This window comes from Vulpes vulpes, chromosome 8 (genome assembly GCF_048418805.1).
Source record: "Vulpes vulpes isolate BD-2025 chromosome 8, VulVul3, whole genome shotgun sequence".
Lineage (NCBI taxonomy): Eukaryota > Metazoa > Chordata > Mammalia > Carnivora > Canidae > Vulpes > Vulpes vulpes.
In genome coordinates this window covers 77,044,386-77,061,081 of record NC_132787.1, presented here as the reverse complement: position 1 = coordinate 77,061,081, position 16,696 = coordinate 77,044,386, and the positions used below count along the sequence as shown (strand labels likewise).

Here is a 16,696-nt window from a genome sequence, read left to right as displayed (position 1 = left end):
ATTGTCTAGTAGGTGGTTTTAGGAAAACTGGCTCAGCATAGAAAACTGGATACCCTCCCTTTTTAAAAGATTTTATTTATTTATTCATAAGAGACAACGAGAGAGAGGCAGAGGCATAGGCAGAGGGGAACAGTAGACTCCATGCAGGGAGCCCGATGCAGACTTGATCCCAGGACCTGGGGTTCATGACCTGAGCCAAAGGCAAATGCTCAACCACTGAGTCACCCAGATACCCCCTGGATCCCTTTCTTACGCCACATGCAAAAGTGGGCTCTAGATAAACTAGAGACCCAAATGTGAAAGGTAAGTTATAGAGTTAAAATGTAAAAGAATCTCTTGCTTACCTAAGGATGGGGAAAGATTTCTTCAAGCTCCAAATGTTCAAACCATCAAGGAAAAAAATTGATGAATTTGATTACATCACAATTAAAGATTTCTATTCAAAAAAGGGCAGCATGAACAGTTCTAGACACTCAGCAGAATGGGAGAAGACAGTGTACAGTGTTTAAAATAGTCAAAAGAAGACTATCTAGAGTAATCATCAAAAAAGGAAACTGGGAAAGATGAATAAATGTATGAAAGATGGCTCAACCTCATTAATAAAAAGGAAAATGCAAATTACATTGAAAATGCAACAGCCAGATTGGCAGGAAATAATAAAATGAAATTAGAAGGCTGACCAATGCTAAGTGCTGGCTGGGGAGAGGAAGGAAGTCAATGGTAATTTTTTTTTTTAAGATTTTTAAATTTATTCATTTGAGAGAGAGAGACAGGGCAAGCGAGAGTACTTTCAGGGGGTAAGGAGAAGAGAGAGAGGGAAAAGCAGACTTCCTGCTGAGCACATGGGGCTCCATCCCAGGACCCCAGGACCATGACCTGAGCCGAAGGCAGATGCCTAACTGACTGAGCCACCCAGGTACAACGGTAACTTTTCAGCATGCTAGGGCGCATGCATAACTGGTACAAGCAGGCACAGTGGGGAAGTATTTGCATTTTCATTCTAATGCTGCACACATCTGCATACCCTACGGTGAGGTAACCCTCCCCTAGACAGAGTGCTAGAGAAACAATGCCCAGGAGACTTGCAGAAGAGCCACCACCCCAACACTCTACAATAACAGTAGCTTGAATCAACTTGCTCGCTGTTAATAAAGCAGATACATAGACTGTGGGCCATCCACTGGATGAAATGTCCTATAGCAGTGAGTGAACCATAACACACAGCAATATGGATGCGTCCTAGAAACGGATTATTGGATGAAAAACCAGTCCTAGGAGACCAGTGTGATTCCGTTTGTTGCAAAATTCAAATCCAAGAATAACCAAATAATTTGTAGGGAGGGATAGTAAGAAATAAAATTATATATAAGAACAAAAATCCAGTAACCACAGGTGCAAATCTGGCTAGTGGTAATCTCTGTGGGGTGGGAGGGGAGAAACTCAGAGAGAGGCAGGCTGGTGGGGTCCTAGTTCTGGGGGTGGGGAAGGTAGCTCATTAGTGTTTATTATTCTTTTTAATATATGTATCAAATGTATATTTGAATTTGTTAGAGGTTAACTAAAATGTTTAAAAGTAATTAGAGGGGCGCCTGAGTGGCTCAGTCAGTTGAGTGTCAGGCTCTTGATTTAGGCTCAGGTGGTGACCTCAGGATTGTGAGATCAAGCCCCGTGTGGGGCACTGCACTCAGAATGGAGTATGCTTGAGGTCCTCTCCCTCTGCGCTCCTCCCTCACTTGAGCTCATTCTCTCTCTAATAAATAAATAAAAATTAAAAAATAATAATAAATTTTTTTAAGTACCCAGAGCAAGAGAAAACGAGAGAGAGAGAATATACCTGTGGTCTGGACAAAATAGGACATTTGGAAGATAAGAAAAAGACAGCAATCCCAAAAGAAATGGCTGAAGGATATACATGGGCAAGTTAGAGATGAGCAAACTGAAAAAGGTGATAGGTACACAAAGAGGTGTTCAAAATAATTAGCATGAAAAACACATCTGAGAACAACAAGGAAAAAAAGGTAACATTTATTAAATCTGCAAAATCTGAAAGCTTCTTTAAAAGTCAAGTCTCCTTTGGGGAATGTGGGCTAACTTTGCCCGCAGCTCCAGACTCACTCGCCTGCTTGCCATCTGCACTTGGATGTCTAGGTGGTTCTCAAATGGAGCATTTCCAAACTGAGCTCCTGATCTTCCTCCCAGAACCTGTTCCACCCACAGCCTTCCCCAGCTCAGGGGACGGCAACTTCATCCTGTTGGGAGCTTAGGCCAAAACTCTGGGCGCAGACCTTCCTCCCAGCGCTCAACCCACACGTGTGGCCAGCCAGCTCTAACTCTCAATATGCACCTCACCTCTAGACCTTCTGCTACTTCCACTGGCCCCACGCTGGTCCAAGGCTCCATCACCTCTTCTGGTGTGTTGCCCTGCTTCTGCCCTGGGTCCCCTAGGTCTAGTTTGCAAATAGTGCTGAAGGAAGCTGCTGAAAACATGCCCTGTGCATTCCTCTGTTCAACAGCCTCCCCCAAGCTCTGAATATAAAAATAACCAATAACCTGGGTGGCTCAGTGGTTAAGCACCTGCCTTCGGCTCAGGTCGTGATCCTGGGGTCCCGGGATCCAGTCCTGCATCGGGCTCCCCGCAGGGAGCCTGCTTCTCCTTCTGCCTATGTCTCTGCCTCTTTCTGGGTCTCTCATGAATAAATAAATAAAATCTTAAAAAAAAAAAACCCAACAGTAAATAGCCAATAAATGCACGCTACCCCCAGGCCCCTTCCCCGGCCCAGCTCTGACCTCATCTTTCATGTCTCTGCCTGTGCTCCCTCTGCTCCAGCCATTCTGGCCCCTTGCACCCCTCCAGCCCACCACATTCCCTCTGCAGGGCCCCCAGTTGCTATCCTCTCTCACTCAACTGCTTTTCCCTCAGAACCCACACCTCCTTCATCTGTTCAAATGTTACCTCCTCTGAGGTGCCACCCCCCACCATGCCTATCTTTCTCTCATCTCTGTTCTACTTTTCTTCATTTGGCTATGATTCCCCGCCAGATGCATACTTCTATGTTTACGGGTGCTATGGACTGAGTTGTATCTCCCCAAAATTCGTATGTTGAAGCCTTAAGCCAATGTGACTATATTTGGAGATACAGCTTGGGAGGTAATTATGGTAAGATGAAGTCCTAGGGGGCGGCACTCATCCAATAGGATTGGTGGTCTTACAAGAAGAAGAAGGGAGATCTCACCCCCTTACCCCCATCCCAACTCCCCCTTTCTTTTCACCCCCTCTACACACATATGTACCAAGGAACTGGAACTGTCTGGAACTGTCTTAGGTACAGGGGACCTGGCTTCTTCATCTTGACTCCCACAGCATCTGGCCCAATGCCAGGCACCCCATGTGCTCTCAGGGGACACTGGAGACCTCTCCTGGCTCATCCACAAGAGAAATCCCAGGCTTATCCCCCTGCTTTGTTTCAGCAGAGATGCAGCCAGACCTCTTAGGACCTGCCAGGGGTGTCACATCACCCTCTGCAATTACAGGGGGGTCTGGTGATTAATGGATCTAAACAAGCATTTTCTACAGTTTTCCTACAAACCCCTGAGGAGCTGTACTTGGCCAGATTGGGAAGTTGGCCTGTTTCTCCTGTCTCCCTTTCACCTCTCCCTGGGCTCAGCCTTCCTCTCGCCCTTCCAGAGGCTTGTCCTGGACACTATTTACCCCCCATCATGATAACCTCTCCATCAAACAAATATTTTGTTAAAGGAGTGAAAGCATGAGGCTTTTAAAAATTTGTTCTTAAAAAATTGTTGTTGTTATTGTTGGCGTTCTAAAGCAAAATGTCTCCAAGTTATACAACAACCTGACAAATCACAAACTGGGCTCTCCTCCCAGGGAGCTGAAGTTCCAGTCCTTGATCCTGACCCCATGCCACATGGCCCCTTCTGGGCAGGATGCACCTGTAGGGACTTGGAAAAGGTGGTTCCAAATCAAAGATGCACCAGGTCCTGGGTGAGAGGCATTTTTTTTGCCTCCTGAGTGCATGAGCCTGGTGAAGCCCCCTGGGCTGCCTTCACCTTTGCCAGGCTCCCCTGGAAGCGGCTATAAGACCTTCTCTTGCACCTTCTTGCTTGCCAGCCAGCACCCATCCCAGTTCCCCATTGCAGCAAAACTCTTTCACAGTGCTGTCCACACTGGCTGGCTCCAATCCCTCCTACCTGGCTGGCAGATGTCAGCCCTGATAGCCCCTGCTGGTCAGGTGACCCCTAGACCTGGAGGTCCCCCCGAGGAGCCCCAGAGACCACTGCAGGGCAAGATTCCCCTTCCAATGCTAGCAGTACCTTTTCTGTCAGTGGTACTGGGCTTCTATTTAAGACTCTGTCCGAGATTCCATGGCTAAGGGGCTATGAAACCACTAGATACACCACAACTGAGGCACTCAGGGGGGCAGGGAAGGGGCTTTGTTCAAATCCCCCATCCTACAGCAGCATCAGGCTCAGGCTCAGCTCCAGACCACCTCCCTGCCCCACAGAAGCCACCCACCTGGAGCCCACCTCTCCCCTTCCCTTTCCCAGGGCCCAGCCCGGGAGTCTCCGGCCATCCAGTTGGGTGGACCTCACAGAGCACATAAGGAAGTCCGCCTATCACGACGAAGGACCTGTCAAGTGCATCCGCCTCTCCCACTAACTTCTAGTACACGGTAGTGATGTATGACACTGGGGGGAACTGGAGCCAGGGCATTTTTGGCAAGAAGTAACAAGAGGTAATACTTATAAAGTGCTTACTCTGTGCTGGGCATTGCTTTACGAGTTTGCACACAGCCACACACTTAGGCTCAACAAGGGACACTTTGGATTTGTACCCAGGCAGCTGTCTCCGCTCTGGGTTGCTGACACGTGCTGTAAGAGGCTGGGACGTGTCTATGGCTCCTCGGTGGTGTGGAGTTAGAGAGGCATCCAGGACGGGTGTGCCGGAGTTTGTAAAAGTCCTGGCTCTGCCACTCCCTGGCTGGGTAACCTCAGTTTAGTGACTTAGCCTCCCCGAGCCTCAGCTTCCTCATCTCTAGAATGGGCCTGCTGTTGAGGACAAGATTACAATACACCCCAGGAGAGAACTCACTAGATGTGGGCTGCTGCCACTACTATCAGCATCAGATCTGGAAACTGCCTAGAGGCCACCTAGGCCAAGGGACTTGCAGGTTATAGAGCATGGGAGACCCTGCCAAGAGAAAGGGCAGCCAGGATATGTAGTAACCGCAGGCCTCAGCAAAGGCAGAAGAGGGTGCTGGATGGAGAAGATGAGCAAGAGAAAGAGCAGGAGTAACTGCCACTCCCTTGGGCCTTGCTTGGAGCCCGGAGTCAGCTGCGGACCGTGCAGGTTCCCAGGCCACCTGTGCCTGCCAGGGCTCTGCAGGCAGCTGTGCACAGAGGGCCACTGCAGAGGGCTGGTGAGTCGGGCTGGCCATGCATACCTCCACCTGGGCGCCCCCCATTCTCCTCTTCACGCCTCTGTCTCTTCACCCACCTACACACCCCCTGTAACAATTCCGCCTCCCTGTCCCCACCCCCAGCCAGAGGGTCCTCCCCTCAGAGGGCATCTGCCCAGGGGTATCCTAAGGGGAGGGCCAAGACTCTGCGTTACCTGTGCTCCTGGTGGGGTCTCATACAGCCTGGCACACAAAGGGTGCCCAGAGAATGTATGCTGGTGATGGCATATAATTTACACTTACTCAATACCCGCTGTTTACCAGGGAGTGATAGGCACACTCTAGGGTCACAAGTGTATATACACAAGTCACTGACCCCCTCAGAAAGCCCAGGTGGGGTGAGGATGTGGACACAGAAAATCTCAGAAGAGCATCACCTAACACAAGCCACAGGGGCAGGGAGCCAGGAGGGTCAGGGATTGTTCCCAGGCGAGATGGTACCTCCCCTCCAACAAACACCCCATTACAGATGAGCAAACAGAGCTCAGGTAAGAAAAGTGACTTGTCCAAGTTAATGACAGCATGTCAGTGAGTAAGTCAAGGCTGAGAAGCAGCTGTCCTAGCTCCTGGCCACCTAGCTCCCAGTGCTCCTTCCAGAACAAGGTTTCTCAACCTCCCTACTGACACTGGGGCCTAATCGTTTTTTCTTGTGGGGGCCATCCTGTTCATTGTGGGATGTTTAGCAGCATTGCTGGCCTCTACCTGCTAGATGCCCATAGTACCCTCTCCCCAATTGTGATGATCAAAAATGTCTTCAGACATTACCAAATTTCCACTGGAGAGCAAAATTGCCCTCAGTTGAGAGCTACTCGTCTAGAACTTAGGATATGTGAACTGAGATAAGAGGCAGTGACCAAAGTCAAGCCTTGGGCACAAATGTAGACAAAAAGGTCTGGTGTCAGGGCTTGCAGACAAGCACCAAGTGTTCCCAGCCCCGAGTCACTTTGTACCTGTGTGCCCCACCCACCCTGTGAGTCCCTTAGACTTGAGTTCAGCTTTTAAGTTGTGCAGTGCTTTAGTTCACTACACCCCTGTGAAGCAGATAGCGGAACATATTCTTTTGTCCTCATTCTACAGATAAGGAAATTAAGGCTTAAGAATATTTAATGCACCAAAGTCACTTGGTAAGCTAGTGGCCAAACCAGGCTGGAACTGCCCCACGGAGTCACCCAGAAGCAGACAGAGGGCCTTTCAGCCTCTGCATGTACTTCTAGAAGGCTGCATGCCTAGAACCCAGATCCATTAGTTCCTAACAATCCCAGGGGCATCATAACCCTGGCGGCTCACAGATGGGAACTACGGAGGCTCCGGGAGGACAGGAGACACACGACTGAATCCACGCATGCCTGCGGGGAGCTGGGCACCAGCTCTCTTCCCTCAGTACCAGCTCCCAACCAGGCTGGGGCCACAAGGCCTGGGCTCCCTCAGACACTGACCCTCAGACGCTGCCTGGCCAATGGGCCTGCCAGGCACTTACTTAAAGGACACCACTTCCCATCAACATGGAACACTGGAACTTATAACTCCCTCCCTCTGATGCAGGAGAGGAGGCCCATTTGAGTGAGAGAATCTTTTTGACCATGAATCAGTCCTGTCACTACGAGTAATCACTCCATTGCTAATCACTCATGATGTCAATGGTTCACAAAGTTTGTGCTCTTATACGCCAAGAATGGTGCTATAAGTCTGCCACACAGCCCACTTTACAGGTAATAAAATTGAGGTTCAGAAAGGTGAAGGGAGCTTATCTAGCCAGCATGTGTGAGTGACAGGATCCCAGCTAAGACCTGGCTGACACTGAGGCTCTACACTCCTCTCACTACATCGAGACATCAGAACTCCAAGGGGGCCCAAGTGGGCAACTGCACCAGCAAAGAGAAACTCAGTAGAGCCCCAAGTGGGTTTTTTAGCAGGTTGAATCCAGCATCTGTAGTCTTGTGCATACCAGCCAAGTATTTTCTTTCTTTGTAAAGAAATCCCCTTTCCTTAGAAATCACAACAGCACATTTCATAGGCCCAGCCCTGTGAGGGAACTGGCTCACTCAGGAAGGTTTTGCAGTACCAAGTAGAATGAGGCCATGAGTGCTCTCAGCCCCTTGGTGACCTGAGAGGGGCCAGGAAATGGGGAAGATCCATTAGGGGCCATGGCTTCCCTGAGTACCAACCACTCCTCACACCCATCACAGACTTCACATGGGCAAAGGAGAGGGGTTACAGGACAGACTAGTGCCCTATGGGAGGCATAGGTCCTCAGGGGCACAGTAGTGCAGGATGCTTATCCCTCTACCTCATCCAGAGCAAATCCGTTTCCCACCAAATCCCCTGTACTGGATTCCCCAGTCAGGGTCAGCATCCAGACAAGCACAGGCCTCGCTTGGGCAATTTTCCTCTCCAAGTAAAATTTAAAGCTTACAGTGGCACCTCTCAGAACCACCTTGAATATGTCTCTTCTCTCTGGGCAGGAGAACTCATCCAGAAGAGGTGTGATGGAGCCTGATGGCTTCTTAGGGGCACACAGTCATGGATGTCAGGTAAAGAGTCTGCTTTAGGTTCCAAAGGCAAAATGGAGGAAGGGCCTTGCTTCCAGGCCCTGTGCCCCTTCCCGTCCTTGGTAGCCCTTGGCGGGGGTTTGGGGCACATCCTCAGGCTGGAGGAGCTGCCAGGCAGTTCAGAGGCAAGGACACGTTCTTCCCTCCTCTCCTGCCTAGACCTCTGGGTTTCAGTCCCGGGAGCAGGAGCCTGGCAAGGTCAGCAGAGTGCTGAGGCAGGCAGGAAGCCCATCCTCCCCTGAGAGGACAGCAAGGGAGCATAGGTAACAGGCACAGGACAGGCCAGCCCGTCTGCACAGTACAGAGGTAGGGGCTGCAACTGCCTCCGGGGAACTGGGTAGAGGGGGAGTTACATCCCAGTGGGTCAAGGTCCCCTTCAGAATGGGTGTGCCCTAGAGGGGCTCCTCCTCCTAACCTGCTCAGAAGTCTTAGGGAGGTATCCAAGGTTGGGAAGCAGCTCCCAGGGTGCCTCTCAGGGGTCCCAGGGAGGCTGTCCACTGTCTGACTTAAGAGCAGGTCTGTCTCCTCAGTTAATATTTTATTGGGACAGAAATGTGGCGCCTGAGGATTTGGTTACTGATCCCGTGGGCCTGAGCCTTGCCTAGGGATGCGGGTGGAAGCGAAAGGGGCAGTCCCATGATGTGGCTGAGGTCTCTTATCACTTGCCACCATCTTCACCCTGGGATGAAGATCCTTCCAGTCATCCTCACCCTGAGCCACCTCCCGCCAACGGGAGGCCCAGGCTGGCTATGCTCACCCGGGGCGGCCAGGACCCGCAGGCCTAGGGTGGCTCAGGGTGTCACCAGGCATCTAGCTCACGCCCACCCCAAGCGCCGCAGCTCCGGCCCCTCTGGAGCCCCTCGGAGCCCCTGGCCTCCGTCCGCTTAGTCCTGGACCAGCCCTCGGGAGTCCGAGGGGACGGCGGCCAAGGCGGCGGGGGCAGGGCCGCCCGGGCCAGACCCGCGGACCCGTGCCCCGGAGCGCGACTGCGGCTCCCTCCCTGCGCACCGGGGCCCGGCGGAGCGCGCGGGGCCACGCGTTACCTTCCATGGACATGGGCTCCAGGATGCCGAACTGCTTGAGGACGGCGATGAACAGCAGCACCACCACGGCCATGGCGCACAGCTCCATGCCCTGGATGCCCATGGCGACCCGAGCTCCTGGGGCCGGGCCGTGCCCCTCGCCCGCGCGAGCCTCGGGAGGCGCCGGGGCCGGTGCAGCCCGCGCGGCCTCTGGGGGAGGCCGCGGCTCACATCCCCCGGCAGGCGGGGCTGCGGGTGTGGACGGGGCCGCGGCCCCGCGGAGGGCGGCGGCGGACTGGGCAGGCCCGGAGGTGGACGCGGCGCGGCGGCGGAGCCCGAGCGCAACTTTCCGAGTCAGCCGGCAAACTTCGAGGCGCGGCGGCGGCGGCGCGGAGCGCAGCTCGGGCGGCCGACGCGGGCCAGAGACGCCTCCATGGCCGGCGAGGCGCCGCGCCTCCTTCGCCCCCTCTCCAGCCCCGCGGGCGCGGGGGCGCGGGGGCGCGGCGGCGGCGGGGGTCCCGGGCGCTCCCGGCCGCCCCAGCCTCCATCGCGGCTCCCCGCGCGCTCATTGGCCTAGGCGCGGCGACCACCCGAGGAGGCGTCCCCGCGGCCCCCCCGCGCCAGCCCGGGAAGGGGCGGAGGGAGGTGGCCCCGCCCCGCGCGGCCCAGCCCCCCGACCGCGCCTGGCGCTCCGCCACCGCCGCCCAGCCCGCCCCCGGGAGGCCGCGCGGCCGGCGGGTACCTCCACCTACCGGTGCGGGGCGGAGTGGCTGGGGAGGGCGCGGGGGGCGCCGCGGGCCAGAGAGGAAGGGAGCCGCAGCACCGCTCAGCCGCGAGGAGTCGGGGCTCCAGACTCCGGGCTGAGGGGTGCGGAGCCCGCCCCCACCGCGCCCCGCCCCGCCCGCCAGCGGAGCCGGCCTTCGGGGGTCGGGAAACCCTCTCGCCCCGGGCTGTTTCCCGCACCGTCAGCTCTCCGCTCGAGACTGAACTTGGCCCTGGTCTGGCCCCCGATGCAAATGCAAAAAGTTGGTATCCAAAGTTACCCAGTTCCGGAAACGCACGTGCGCGCCAGGCTTTTGGAGAAGTGTGGGTTTTGGCATTAGAGACTACGGAACCGAGTTCCACCCCTGATTCTGCAGCATGACCTTGGTCGAGTCACGGACTTGCAGACTCCTCCTCCACACGGAGGGGCTGGTGCATGCCTGCCTTTCCGGCTGTAGGAAAGAGCTAAAGGGATGCCAGGTGCAACGCGCGGGCAGTGCCCAGGAGCGCCAGCTCGTTTGTGGACCGCTCCCTCCAGCCCGGGGGCGCTGGGTCCGAGAGGAAGGAGAAAGCCAAGCGAGAGGAGTGGGCGTGGCAGGGCGGAGCCCGGGAACCCTCCCAAGTCCGCGAACTCGCGGACCCCAGGCAGGAGCCGCGGCTCTCTGCTGCCCTCCGGCGGGCACGGCTCTCAGCAGGCGTCCTCGCCCGCGCCCGGGCCTTAGAGGGCGGGAAGCAGGGGCTGCTTCGCACGCCAAGTTCTCCAGTTCTCCCGCTCCCGCTGCCTTAGGGGAGGGGAAATCCAGCCCCGCTCCACGCCTGCTTGGACCTAGGGCCCGAGCACTAGTAGCTTCCATCGTGAGCCTCTGCTACCCACTCGGTCATTCGTTCAACAAATGCTGAATGTGTTCTGTGCCCCCTTGGTGCCCGGGTGGCCGGGGGGGGGGGGGGGGGGAGGGGGACGGGAGAGCCGGAGTGTGCACGGCCAAGGGTCCCTCTGGAGCTGGCATACAGGAACCAAGCCTTTATGTTTACTTGTAATCCTTAAGGGCCGCCGCGGTGGGCTTTCTCTTGCCCACTTTCCAGTTAAGGAAACCAAGACCTAGAGGGTGGACTAGGGAAGGGGCGCAGGTGCAGCCCAGGTCTCCTGGGTTCCAGAGCAGTCGTGGCCCAGCATACCGCACGGTTTCCAGTGGAAGAGGAGGGGAGAGAGGCTGCTGGGTTTCTTCTGGCCTGTGTGGTTCCACCTCAGTATTTAACACACCTGGTTAAAAGTCTGAGTTATTGGAGATATTTTTAAAGAACTGTAAATGCACAGCTTTCAATTGCATTTAAGTGGGCATGTGGTGAGCCTCCACTGACCAAAGCAAGAGTTCTAAGCAGAGACGCCAATGATCGCCAGAGAGCATGGCTCTGTGGCAGCACATGAGTTGCTAAAGTGTATTAAGTCTAGAAAGGCTCAAACCCCTCCTGTACTCTAATTTACACACTTTACGAGCTGAGTGAAGTCTAGCCTGTAGGTCCCAGCTAGTTGCCACTAATCCTCAATCAATGGTCTGGTTAAAAGTACATTAACCTCTCTAAGCCTGTTGCCTAAAATGGGGATGACAAGCCAGCCTCTCCAGGGAGGGGCTTGTAAAGGATCAAGTGAGACAAGGGCTGGCCTGTGTCACAGGCTCTGATGGCTCCTTAAGATGTGTTCTTGGAGCGGGGTATGTACAGGGTACCAGATGTGAGATAGATAGGGGGATAGAGAAGTGGGCAAGCAAAGGAAGCCATATGAAGGGTCTTCCTGAGGCTGGTCCACCCCTCCTTCCCTGCCTCAGTTTCCCCTGGTGCTCCTGAGCATCTTCCCTGGGAAAGCTTCAATGACTGCTCATAAACACTGAGCTATAAATGAGACATTGATCCCCTGGCTATGCGGTGTAAAATATTAACGATGCCTAAGTGGATACCAGGGATGAGAGCAGAATGTCCGCTCGGCATTAGCAGCCTGGGCCATGGGCCTAATGGATGGGAAGCTGACTCCCCCGCTCACTCACTAGCTTGGTGCATGCCAGTTCTAGGGCCAGCCAGGTCCACTGAGGCTGGGCTGATGGCCCCATCACACTCTCCACTTCCACAGGACCTGGGCAGAGAAGCTGGCAGACAAGCCCCTAGACCCCATACATCCTCCCCACACCGATGAAGTGCCAGGCCAGGCCTTTCCCACCTGCCCCCTCCCTAATATCCCCCAAGTGCCTCCTGTGGCAGGGGGCATTCTGGGTGTTGACAGGGCTCCCCGCCAGCTCCCTGCCTTAGGGGAGGGGCACATCCAGAGAAATCTCCACAGCGCGGGGTGCTGAGGACTGCCTTAGGAGTGGGCAAAGATGAGGGGCGATGTGGAGAGAGCCACTCGCTCCACCCCAGGTGATAGTAGAAGGCTGGAGAGTCCTGAGCTCTCACTTGAAGACCTCAGGATGTCTGGGAGGCTCTGGGAGCTCTGGTGTCCTGGCCCAGTTTAGAAAGTTTTTAGACCTCCAGCTGTTTGGGGAAGGCTGGGGCACACCCCAAACCTAGCCTTGCACCCCACACCTGAGGTCATGGTCTTCCTATGCCTAGAATATTGATACCACTCCAGTTCCACCTCCAGGAAGCCTCCCCAGCTTATGCCAGCCCTGCATCAACCCCCTTCTCCTCAGAACCGCCATGGCCTCCGCTGCCTGGGCCATGCCATTCTGCCATTGTGTTTTGGCTGTCTGCCCAGACATCTTCCATGTCATCTCGTGCTTCTCATCTCTTACCACACTGCACTGTCAGCTTCTGTGGGGTGGCACCATGTCAGATTGACCAACATTAGTTGGGTGCCCCAGCCTACTAACCATCCAGCTGCCCAAGGATGTCAAAAGATCTTTTGACTTTTAAAGGAGAGACTGGGCCACACATACTGTTTGAGGGACCCATGCCCAGCAAACAGCTCAGCAAGTTCTCAACTCCTGCAGAGAACAAGCCACCCTTGGTTCTAGAGCATTCTAGTCGACAGAATAGTCATTATTCAATTTATCTCTCCTTCTCATATTCATAGGAACCAGACAAGAATGTCCATGAGTAGAGTTCCTCATCCCAAAGAAATGCCTCTAGGACTCTTCCCCATGGATGTCCCAAGGCCCCTCAAATGCAATGCATTCGAAGCTAAACTATCAACCTTCCCTAAACCTGCCCCTCCTTCACACTCCTTGTCTTAGCTGCTCAGGCCCAAACCCTGGGTTAGCCTGGAATCTTCCTGGCCCACTCCTGCCCAGTCTACCAACAAACCCTGGCACTGTGCCTCTTGCTCATTCCTCTCGGCTCCACTGTCACCAGGTAGCTGCAGCTGCCATAGCTCACCAGCTAGGAGCCAGGACAATGAGATACCTCTATGACTGGCCCTGGGAAAGCAGGAGAGAGATGCTCTTTTTCACTGTGGCAGCTGAATGGCCACCCTGGCACCATGTGGGGCCAGCAGGCTGGAGAATGAAGTTATTTCTTGAGAAAGCAGAACAAAATATGAATGGCCTCAGCCCAGTTGACAATGTTATATGCCTTGACCCGGCTGTGCCTAATGGCACACCTAAACCTATATATCTTTCAGTTACATGAGCCAGTAAGTCTCCCTATTGTTGCTTACCCCAATGTGAGGTGGGCTGCTGTTCCTTGCAACCAAAGGGTCTTGATTGATGCAACCCCCATTACTCATAGAACAAAGACCAAATCCTTAATATGACCTATAAGAGCAGCTGACATTTACTAAGAATTCACTATGTACCAGGCAGTACAATACCATTTATCTTCATTTCTCGCAGCTCCCAGTAAGGCAGGGACTTGACAAGAAGAAGAAATTGAAGCACAGAGTGGCTAATTCTTTGCTTAAGGGCACACAGCTTATACTACACAGTATCAGGATTTGAACTCAAATATTCTAGCTCCATAGCCTGCGATTTTAATTCAATCCTGCCTTGCCCCTCTACACCAGTGTGGTCCTCCTTTCCCTTGTTCACATGACCCCAGCCACACCTGCAGCTACCTGAATAGGCCCAAGGCTCCAGATCTCTGCACATGCTCTTCCCTGAGATCTGCAGGCTCTACTTCCTCTTCCTCCTCTTCCTTTTCACCCAGCTAATTAGTGCCTACTTGTCCTTTGGGTCCCAGCTTAAATGTCACTTCTGTGGAGTGTCTTCCCTGACCTGTTTGCCTTTATTAGTCTCTGCTAGTCCCCTTCCCTCTTTGCAGGTCTCAAAATGTGAGTTTAGCTATTTACTTATGTGTTCGTTTATTTGCTTCTGTTCTCCCACCAGACTGTAAATTTTCTGAAGGTATAAGTAGCACCTGCCTCAATGTATTTATAGATAACTAATGGGATGTCAGACAATGCTTTTCCTCCAATTATTTCAGCAGAGGCTGTCTTGGTATCACTAACAAGAGCACCAGACTGGAAGCCCAAGAGAACCAGGGCCACATCCCTAGTTCTAACCCTAACCAGCAGAGTTAGCCAAGGCACACCACCTCTCTGAGATTCCCTTTCCTTCTTATAATGTGGGTTCGCTTGGTGACATTTACCTGCCTGTCAAACAATGAGCTGTGAGAATCAACAAGCCAATGGATGTGAAAGCAACCCAAGACAAGCATGAGGGACTCTGTTCCTATAGATGCCCACTTCCTCAGAGCCAGAAACACCTTGGAGGGGACACCATAGGATAGGAGTCAACCTTACCCACAACCAGCTCCCCTCATGACACAAGATGGATGCCTAGTTCTAGACATCACATCCTAACATGACAGTGTCCTGGAAAAGACAAGTTCATCTCTTCCTATGTCTCTCTCTCTCTTTTTTATAGTGAAGAAGACTTACCCATTAAGCTTCTCATGAACACTTCCTTGTGTTTCGTGGCTGGAATTATTTCACGTGTCATGCCTAAATCTCTTGTTGGCAAGAGGAATGAGAGCACTACTGTAGAAAATACTGTTAGCTCTCCACCAAAATTCATTTGCCTCTCTTCTATAGTAAAAAAGCTTTAACTAGGCACATGGTTGCTCAGTGGTGACAGCATTTCTCAGACCCTTTTGCAATTAGTTGTGGCCATATGACTAAGTTCTTAACAGTAGAAAGGATGGGTGCTGCTCTGGGGATGGAGGCCTTGTCAGTGAGTGAGTCTCCTTATCATTCTTCTCTTTTCTTGCTGGCTGGGACCCAGACATGTCGATGACCAGCCTCAGCCATGCAGATGATGACAAGTCTGGAAGGGGAGGAGGGGGTGGAGCTACAAGGTGGAAGGGACTTGACTCCCTGAATGACCACATGGAACAGAACCGTCCACCAAGCTGGAGCACTCACCCTGAGATGTTAAGGGAGAAAGAAACTTTTAAAAATCTCTTAAAGAAAGAAATGAAGTGAGGTGAGAGCTGGCTATTTTGAAAATAGAGGTAGAGGGGTGCCTGCGTGGCTCAGTCAGTTAAGCGTCTGCCTTCAGCTCAGGTCATGATCCTAGTGTCCTGGGATCAGACCCTGCTCAGTGGGGAGCCTGCTTCTCCCTCCGCCCTTCCCTCTGCATGCTTGCACTCTCTCTCTTTCTCAAATGAATAAATAAAATCTTTTTTTTAAAAAAAAATAAAAGAAAATAGAGGTAGAAAGGAAGAAGAAGATATGAGATATTGAAGTCTTCACAATGTTGGAAAAGGAAATACTTTTGGACCAAACAACAGAAATGAGATGGTTGCAGAAAGCATTTTTCAAAGGTCCTTTAAGATTTATCAGCCAAATTTTCAGGCAAACAGAAACGGCCTCAAGTGAGAGACAGAAATGGGTAGAACAAGAAAGCCAAGAAATAAAGTAGCTATGGGAGAACTGTATTCAGAAAAGAACTTTGGTAGTGGTCACTGAACACAGAACCAACTAGAAGAAAATGGACCAGAAACTGACCAAGTCTTTGAGGGAATTACCGTGTGGTAGAAGTCTGGCCCCAAAAATCCTGTGAATAATCAAGACCCACAATAACTCTTGGCCTTCCTAACTTGCACTAGCAGAAAACTTGGAAAGCTCTATGGTCCCAGAGGAGGGCACACTTCCCAACGCCCTACTTCAGACTATGTTTCACCAGTCTCAACGAATGCTCTCTCCTTGGATGGGGCTTAGATAAGACAATGCCACAAATATTTATTGTGCCCTCACTTTGTGGGTGGTCCTGGTGAGCACTCTACAGTCAATTTCTTGTGGAGAACTTTCTTAGGTGGGCTATTTGAAAAATTCCTCAAATTTGAGAATATTCCCTGCTATGGACTGAGCCAGGTATCTGAGAGATTCTTTACAAGAATTACCTGGTTTCATCTTCATGTCGACCCTAATTATGGAGGAAATAACACCATTACCCCTGTGGCAGAGACTTCTGGTTGCATAGACTTAGGATCTATTCTTCCCTTCTTTCTCTCTAACACAATCTTAATCTTGTTGAGGGCAACAATGCACTCTGCTGAAAAACTACATTCCCAGCTTCCTTTGTGGCTAGAGGTGGCCATATGACACAGTTTGGGCCAGTGAGCTATAAGCAGAAGTCATTGAGTGGGGCTCCTAGGAAACCACCTTGAAGGAGTGGGACAGACTCAGTGTCATATGCCCTTTTTTGGCTATTTCTCTTCACTTCTTTCTGGAATGGGTTATGATAGCTATACCTAGAGCCAGGAGAGAAGGACACAGTTTACTGAATTATGATGACTTGAGCTGCCAAACTAAACCTAACAACTACATTCATCTGGATTTGTTATTGCTTGAGAAAACTAAATCTTGATCTCATTTAAGTCACCATTACTCAGGTTTTCTGTTCCATGAAGCTGAGGAGAAACTGAGGCTTAAGAGATATATACCACTGTGTATATCAGAGGT

General features: G+C 52.4%; 1 protein-coding gene across 2 annotated transcripts in view; it reads right to left on the bottom strand.

The window, feature by feature from the left end:
• Window positions 1–16,696, bottom strand: part of KCNIP3 (potassium voltage-gated channel interacting protein 3) — an 82,326-nt gene that overhangs the window by 16,649 nt on the left and 48,981 nt on the right. The window contains exon 1 of one of the 2 annotated variants that reach the window (XM_025994325.2): window positions 9,067–9,252. The exons of the other annotated variant lie outside the window; for it this stretch is intronic. Within the exon in view, the coding sequence (XP_025850110.1) occupies window positions 9,067–9,169 (103 nt within the window). The 5' untranslated portion in view covers window positions 9,170–9,252. Of the gene's footprint in view, window positions 1–9,066; window positions 9,253–16,696 lie in introns of those variants that run through there. 2 annotated transcript variants of the gene reach the window in all.